General features: G+C 33.6%; 1 protein-coding gene across 2 annotated transcripts; it reads left to right on the top strand.

The window, feature by feature from the left end:
* The first annotated feature begins 2,505 nt into the window (after window positions 1-2,505).
* On the top strand, window positions 2,506-7,477 carry LOC118059107 (uncharacterized). 2 transcript variants are annotated; one of them, XM_035071935.2, is made up of 9 exons: window positions 2,506-2,793; window positions 3,026-3,106; window positions 3,692-3,812; window positions 3,914-4,008; window positions 4,105-4,176; window positions 5,901-6,116; window positions 6,273-6,311; window positions 6,633-6,819; window positions 7,082-7,477. In XM_035071935.2, exons 1-8 carry the CDS (start codon window positions 2,770-2,772, stop codon window positions 6,807-6,809), a joined length of 825 nt encoding a protein of 274 aa, XP_034927826.1. In that variant the 5' UTR covers window positions 2,506-2,769; the 3' UTR covers window positions 6,810-6,819; window positions 7,082-7,477. The 2 variants fall into 2 exon arrangements, with proteins under 2 accessions (XP_034927826.1, XP_034927825.1); XM_035071934.2 differs by having other exon boundaries at window positions 2,510-2,793; window positions 6,203-6,311.
* Window positions 7,478-8,331: the final 854 nt, after the last annotated feature.

Here is an 8,331-nt window from a genome sequence, read left to right as displayed (position 1 = left end):
TTGAAAGTGCGAGCAGGGGCAGCCTAAGCATTACTGTTTTTTTTTTACAAAAAAATAATAATAATAGGAGAGGGGAGTTTGAATTTTTAAATTCGAAATGAGATGGCGGCAGCCTGATGGGCAGGGTGATGCTCACCGCAATGTTTCCTCTTGCTTTCTTTTTTTCTTTTTTTTAGCTAATTTCTCATGGTTAAAAGATTAATCTAAACCTTTATTTTTTCCTTAAAAGCCCAATCTATAAATTAACCGAGTTAAAGCTTCGCAAGTGTTATGTTTGGAACGCGATTTAAATTATATTTTTTTAAAATATTTTTTTATATTTTCAAATTGTTTTGATTTTAAAAATAATTTTTTTTTATTTTAATATATTTCTAAACAAAAAATACTTTGAATCACCACCGCTAATATTACATTTGTTGGGAAAAATATTTATTTAAAAAAAAAATCAGTTTTTTTATATTTTTTAATTGTTTTAATGTGATGATATTAAAATAATTTTTTTTAAATAAAAAAATTATTTTGATGTATTTGCAAACAAAAATTAATTTAAAAAGCAACTATTATCATACTCTCAAACATCCTATTACACCCTGTTGATTTACACCATAGTGCATTATTTTTCAAAAAAAACATAATTTTTAGGTTGTTTTTTAGGTTTTTTATTTATTAATATCAATTTTTTTAAAAAAATAATAATAATTTAATATATTTTTATATAAAAAACATCTTAAAAATCAACCCTCAGCAACCAAACTTAACTTATTTATGCTAACAAGTTTGCTAATAAATAAACCTTTTTAAAACCTTGCCAATAAGCTAATTTAAATATTAGACTCGGGGAAAAGAAAAATAACCTTGACAAGATATTTTCATCTTCATCATGTTAATTTTTATGATAGTCATTTACAGGAAGGAAATAAATTTTCGTAAGAGGGGTGTCGAAATAAATAAACTACTAGAGTGAATTTTAAAATGAATTTAAAAATGAGAAAACTAGGAAAGATCATGGATAAAATATAATAGTTTTGAAGGTTAAAATGCTTAATTGTTGCGAAAAGATAAAACATTCAAGATTCAAATTAAAAACATTCGAGACTTTGAGTGTGACTTGGCTCCCAAAATATAATATGGTTTCCACCCCTCACCATTCATATCATTTTCCATCACAAATTCATTAAAAAAATGTAGGAGCACTAAAAATAAATAAATTTTTTTAAAACAAAATACTCAAGAGCTCGTAATTAAGATTCTCATATCCATGCTTTCAGTATCCTCTGCGAGCCAAAATTCTCTCGAAGTGACAAGGCCACTTCTTTGGCACGTGGAGGAAGGCTTGAAATAAAGCCATACAGTGTCTCATATAATGTTGACATCAAAACAAGACAGAGGCAACACAAGGACAGTTCACATTCGATGTGCTATGAGTCTATGACCCTTCCTCGTTGCACGAATATCTGGCTTTGCTTATTTTCTCTCTCTTTTTAAATTTCATTCCAAGAAAAATTTAGTAGTCAATTTAATTAATGAGGCTCCTGATTTAAAAAAAAATTATATTTTTTTATTATCATGGGTGTTGTGTCAATTTGTTCGTACCTTAACTAATTCTACTAACTATAAAGTTAACGACTATGTAAATTTTTAACAGCCTAGAAGTTTGTGGGATTGAAACTAGTGATCTCTAGAAAACAAATATAAAAAATTAATTTTATATTTTTAGACTTGTGAAGATTTTATAAATGGTGATAAAAATTATTTTTCAAAGTTTTATTTTAGAAAAATATTAACATAATAATTTTTTAAAATTTATTATAAATATCAATATATTAAAATATTTAAAACTTTTAAAAAATATAACTAGACGACACTTCCACATAACCTTGTTAATCCAAGCGGGGGTGTTTGGCATTGTGGTGGAAAAGTGCTTTTCAAAAATTCAATTTTTTTTTTAATTTTAAATTAATATATTTTTGATGTTTTCAAATCATTTTTGATGTGCTGATTTCAAAAATAATTTTTTAAAAAATAAAAAAATATTATTAACATGCTTTTCTAAATGAAAAATATTTTAAAAAACAACAACAATCACATTTTCAAACACTCATTTATTGCGTGCCTGTTTTGGCATTGCGGCCAAACCGGCTTTTCGAAAAAATTCAAATTTTTTTTTTTTTTTTTGCTAAAATTGAGTGCGGTTTGTACTTTTTGGATTGTTTTGATGTGCTGATGTCAAAAATAATTTTTAAAAAATAAAAAAATATTATTGGCATACTTTTCAGCACGAAAAGCTATTTGAAAAGCAACTACCACACTCCAAAGATCAGCTCCCAAACAGAGTTGGAGCTGGCTTGCATCGGTTCCTCCTGTATGAAGTAAAAGAGATCAGGGGGCCGGAAGAGTACGAGCCCAATGAGCCCATTAATTATTTTTCATCGAGTCAGCTAGAAATATCTCGACCCAATCTCTTAGATCAAGGCCATTGTAACCATCTTTAAAAAGAAAATGAAAAATATTAAATAGAGAAATGTAAAAACAGAAACGGATCTCCATGGCCAAAATCACGAATCCATAGGGACTCTATCTCTTTGTTCTCGACATACTTCCCACCTAAATACAATTAGCTGAAAAGAGTAAAAAAAACGAAGAAGAAAAATAGTCTTCATAATTAAGCGTCAGATTTTTATTTATCAATTAGATCTCCCTCTAGTCATTTAGCAAATTCTTTTTATAAAATTGGAGCTCCCTTCCTAGATTCCCCTCCAGCTCTCTGCAATGGTGGTCTGCAAATGCCGTAAGGTAGACACTCACCCCTCTCTTATTCGATTGGCGTTGAGTTGTTTGTGATCGATCGATCGATATTTATATTTAGATCTGGTTATTTCTTAATTTGACATCAAACGCTTACTTTTGGAATCTAATTTCGATCTAGGGTAAATGATTTTGCGTTTCTTCATTTCTTTTTTCTTCAACGCGTTTTTCATTCTTTGAATTGGAGATTGATTTTTTTAATTATTTTTTTGGGTTTCAGGCTACAAAGTTATATTGTTTCGTGCACAAGGTTCCCGTTTGCGGGGATTGTATCTGCTTCCCAGAACATCAAATTTGTGTGGTATTTACATCCAACTTTATAACTAGTCTTTGATTGTTGCATCGTGGTGTGCACTGTGGTTCTCATTCATTTATATTGTACTATCCATGTTTGACATATTAAGGGCATAGAATGAAGGCGAAAAAAGGTTGTGAAATAGGACAAGTAGTTAGAATTCAGCAGATATTAGTTATTAAAAGAGAGGAATTACTGAAGAGTCGATGCGATTAGGGCAGAAGCAGGAACATGTTGATGGCACCAAAGTGACTGCCTACACGGTATCCATTCCTTAAGCTTGAAATTATGGATGAGATGACAAATCATCCATCCAAAAAGAACAGAAAAAAAAAGAGGGATAGATATCAATGTGCCCTTTGAAACTTTTGGCATCTATGTCTTGATTGGAAGCTGCCTGAGGTTACATTTTATTAGAATTAAATGTGTTTGTTTGGTTAAAATTCTTCATCATATAATGAAACTAACATTTGTTAGGACTGTGGACATGTGCCTGCATGTATTTGCATATATAATGTAAAAATGTTTCTGTAAAGTTCATTTTGTAGGGCTTACTGGCTCACTCTACATAAATGTTTACATTGTTTCTAGGTTCGTACATACTCTGAATGGGTAATAGATGGAGAGTATGATTGGCCTCCAAAATGTTGCTCATGCCAAGCTGTGCTTCAAGAGGGGGATGGTTCTCAAACCACTCGATTGGGTTGCTTGCGTATGATTCATTGCTGATATAGTTACATGCTTTTGGTTGCAAAATTTTCTTAAACACACAAGATAATATTTGATTTTCCCTTAATTTTGGGGTTATTGTAGATGCTATACACACAAATTGTTTGGTTTCACATATCAAAAGCTTCCCTCCGCATACTGCACCAGCTGGATATGTGTGTCCTTCATGTTCAACACCAGTAAGACAAACCTGAAAGTCATCTCCAGCATTTGTTTACTTTGGTAGTGTTTTCTGTATCCCTGATTTATTTCCATATGGTGCTATGTTGGTGGAGATATGGCCTCCTAAAAGTGTGAAAGACTCTGGATCTCGTCTTCATTCAAAGCTGAAAGAAGCTATAATGCAGGTAATGTTTAAGCTTGGATTTTGGATTACTGTATTCCATCATTAGTGCTTGAATAGTTGCAATCTATCGGGGTATTTGTGTTTTTTGATGATGCACTACTGCTTTACTTCATTAATTATCATATCATCTAACTACATAACTTCCATTGTGAATGTAACTTTAGTACACTGTAGGTTTTGTATCGAATATTTGTTATCTATATCTTATAGGACTAAATCCTTAAGTTTTGCTACCTTTTGGTGGTTAATTTTTTTTATTTTTTCAACTGGTTATCTTTAATTATCCTCCCCTTTCCTTGCTTCATTCTGCCAACTTATGATAGGGTAAAATGAAAAATATGTATCACATGGTCTTGGTCATTTGCACATGACAAAGGCTTAAATTATGGCGGTTCTATGATAGGGAAAAATGAAAAATATGTATCTTATGGTCTGGATCATTTGCACTTGACAAAGGCTTAAATTTTGGTGGTTCAGTGCCATGTAATTTGCTTTATTATCATTAAGTTTAATCTGTTAGTTTAGTAATATTATGGAAAAAATTAGGAGGCAAAGAATTTTATGGTACACCTTTAGCCTCATTATTACTAAACTAATGATGTTAAGGCCAATGTTAATGGAACAAATCACATGACACTTAAGTGCCAAAATTTAAAACAGTCGCTGAATTGCAATTAGCCCAAGCCCTGAGGTGCATTTTTTGCATGTTACCTAAGATGCATGTGCTATTTGTCAATATCTTTTCTGTGGAAACTTCATAAATCTGTTCTATATTGAATAACTTATAATTGTTAAAAGTTAAGATCCCTGGGGGTAAAGCAATACTAATAATGCATAGGTAATCAAGTTGCAAGTTTGCTTCCTTGTCTAGGGAGTTTTAAGCCAACTCGACTTCTGCTCTCTCTCTCTCTCTTACACATGCATTTCTCACACCACATGCATAGACAGAGGGTCGTGACATATGAGTTGCATTGGCATGGAAGGTGGATTATCCTCCTGGTATGCCAACTGTTTGGATTGGGTGATTTTAGGCTATGTGAGATTGCTGGTGGAGTTTAATTTCTCGAGGACGGATAGTTTTTTCATGTCCATCTTCTAATATTTGTAGATTTATTCTTGCAAAATGTTGACCAGTGAATCCTCAAAAAGGTGCTTACCCTAGCATTTTTAATGCCTTATTAGTAGCAATTAGACCGATATATTCCCCTGGTGAGAGATCTTTCCAGCTGTGTTGGATTTTGAACCATGGTGCTGCGAATTGCATGAATGAATGATTTAGTTTAATATGAGCTCTGATGTGATAGACTACAGTTAAAAGTTGCTGATATGATGACTGACAAACAGTTTAATACGGGTGTTGGGTGCTTGATGGCTCATAGACTTTGCAATTAGACAGAATCCCGATGTGATAGATCTTTGCCATGTCTTGTATTTGAGCCATGGTTTTCTGCGTTGTAATGAAGATTTTAATTTAACAGATATGATACAAATTTCCTTTTTTCCTCCTGTATTTTTGTGCTTATCTTTATCATGATAGTTATTATTTGGTTAAAAAAAGGAAGGCTTCACCTATTGCATTTTAATGGGGGAAATTCTTTGGCATCCATTTTCTTTTAAATTGTACCTAGCTGAAGAATACTTGAAACAGGGGCTGAAGTTATGGTCTTCTTTCTTGTGTTGTTGAGTTAAGTAGGATTTTAATAACTTTTCTTTGCAAAAATGCAGACGGGTTTGGAAAAGAACTTGTTTGGAAACCATCCAATTTCATTGCTGGCACCACCTCCTGCATTCACCTCAGATCCATTGGTTGCCATTTCTTCGTCACCCTCAGTGACAAGTGAAACTGGAACAGGGCCTTCTAAAATTTCTGTGTCGGATATTAAGGAGATTGAGAGCCCCAGTTCTGTGGCGAATTACATGAAAAACTCAAGTACTGGCATTGTAAGCGTTTCTTCTTCTTTTTTTCCCCACTCAGAACAATTTATTTGCTGACCTCAATTTCTTGTATGTTTCGTAATGCAAACCAGCCTGTTGCTACAACACGAAAGGTTGGCGTACAAGTTGAGCGGCAAAATTCTGAACTTTCATACTTTGCAGATGATGAAGATGGGAACCATAAAAAGTACAGTCGAAGGGGTGAGTATAAATTTGCTTATATGTGAAGTTTAGTTCAAATCATATGATGAAGGTTGCTGGACTTTTTACAAGACCATTATCTGTGAGCCTACTTTCACCTTTCATAATCTTATCCTGCTCACTACACTAATCATTCCAAATAGTTTTTTTTTTTTTTTTATGAGCAGTTGATCAGAGGTTTTTAAAACAGAAACACAGCATCGTTAGTGAATCAGAACTATTTGATATGCTGATACTGATTCTTTTGAAATCAGTTTTCTTAGGTTCTACAATTTTCTTTGGTTTTATTTACCATTTCAATTTCAACTATTTTCATTGCAGGTCCATTTCGTCACAAGTTCCTCAGAGCTTTGCTTCCTTTCTGGTCTAGTGCATTACCAACTTTACCAGTTACTGCACCTCCACGTAAAGATGCACCAAATGCAGATGATGCTTCAGAAGGTCGTACAAGGAATCAAAAACATTCAAGGATGGATCCAAGAAAAATCCTCCTCATGATAGCAATCATGTAATTTTTGGCACTCCTTTTTTGGACCAATGTATTATGTTTTGCTGATAGGGTGACAAATTTTTTTGATTTGGTAAAGGCTTCCAAATTTGAAGGGTGTGGTTTTTGTCCTATATATAAGCAGTTATCTGTGAATTGATTTCCTGCTAACTAGAACAATGAGCCCAAATTTCAGAACATGACACAAAAGACTATTTTCTACAGTGCAAGCAAACTATAATATCTGTCTTCACTAATGCAAGTGTGTTGTGATCTTTTGCAGGGCTTGTATGGCAACTATGGGCATACTGTATTACAGAATTGCACAACGGGGTTTTGGAGAGGAGCAGCCAGGTGATGAGCAGCAGTGATGTTTGTAAGGTTATGATCGAATAGGATAATGATACACTGTACCCTTGGATGCATGCCGGCTGGTCAGTGGTGCTTTTGCCGCTTCTCGTTTTGTATGGCTGACTGATGCATGCACCTGTTACCTGTGCTTGAGTGAAATGTAAAAAGATCTTTCTCTGGGTTATTCATAGTCGAGTTGGAGAATAGGTTAAAGGATAGATGTTTTCGCTTAAATTGGCCTGTTTTTTGTATTCTCTACTGTTTAGTTAATAAGACTTGGAGAAATACCAGTTGAAAGGCCCATGAGCTAGGCCTTCTTCCCCTTTTACCTGTTTAGTCCTTTTTCTGGTTTTCCCGCAGTGTTGGTTGGATTTGTGAAGGAGCTCAGCTATTAACTCCATGGACAAGGAAAAGTGTCACTCTCATGTATGTTTTGCGGTCTGCAATAGCTTGAGTTAAAGCAAGGTCACTAAATTATGTCAACTGGTTGTTCTAGCAAGTTGTTTTAGTGCACTTCAAAACTGTTTCCTGTTATAGGCATCAACAAAAACCGGAATCCCCTGAAATTCTTTCTGAGACCCTATTGGGTTGGTAAAATTGAGGTTATCTGATCTATTTTTCTACTTGTAGTGTTTGACTTATCTCGTCATGGAAATTCCCTTGCTCCTACTCGAAGGTGGTGCGTCAGCAGGATTACACACAGGTGCTCCTCTGCATTGAAAGTTCTTTAGCGGCCCATGCATTTTGACATCAGCTTTTGTTTACTGGCAAGGACCAGCAGCCCATCCCATATCCTCATTATATATCCCATCACTGCCCGTGCCCTCCTCTTCTCATTATAGAGCGTTGTTATTCTCTTTCTTTCTTTTTTATTTTTTGAGAATTTCATAAGCATAATTTGCAAAGAATCCAACATTAGAAAACCTTTGATTAGAAGCAAATATCTTAAACTAGGTTAGACTCCGGAGACTGACACTTTCAAGCAAATGGGATGCGTGTCTCACACTTTAAGACAGTAGGTTTATAGATAGAATCTGTTTGGTATTATAATTGTTTTTATGATTATGATTTAAAAAAAAATAGTTTAATAAAAAGTGTTTTTTATGAGGTTCGTTTTAAAATTTAATGTATTTGGTTAAAACTGCAATTAAAATTATGGTTGAAAAAAAAACAGTTTTTTGT

This window comes from Populus alba, chromosome 9, assembly GCF_005239225.2.
Source record: "Populus alba chromosome 9, ASM523922v2, whole genome shotgun sequence".
In the NCBI taxonomy this organism is placed as follows: Eukaryota; Viridiplantae; Streptophyta; class Magnoliopsida; order Malpighiales; family Salicaceae; genus Populus; species Populus alba.
Note: the sequence above shows the minus strand (reverse complement) of the source record. Positions and strands in the feature narration are given on the sequence as shown.

Bases quoted from the DNA above. Each gene is read 5' to 3' on its own strand.
- LOC118059107 (XM_035071934.2), top strand. From the start codon at position 2,770: ATGGTGGTCTGCAAATGCCGTAAG. The intron at 4,009-4,104 runs GTAAGACAAACC...ATGTTGGTGGAG, and splicing joins GTCCTTCATGTTCAACACCA to ATATGGCCTCCTAAAAGTGT. The intron at 6,117-6,202 runs GTAAGCGTTTCT...AATGCAAACCAG, and splicing joins AAAACTCAAGTACTGGCATT to CCTGTTGCTACAACACGAAA.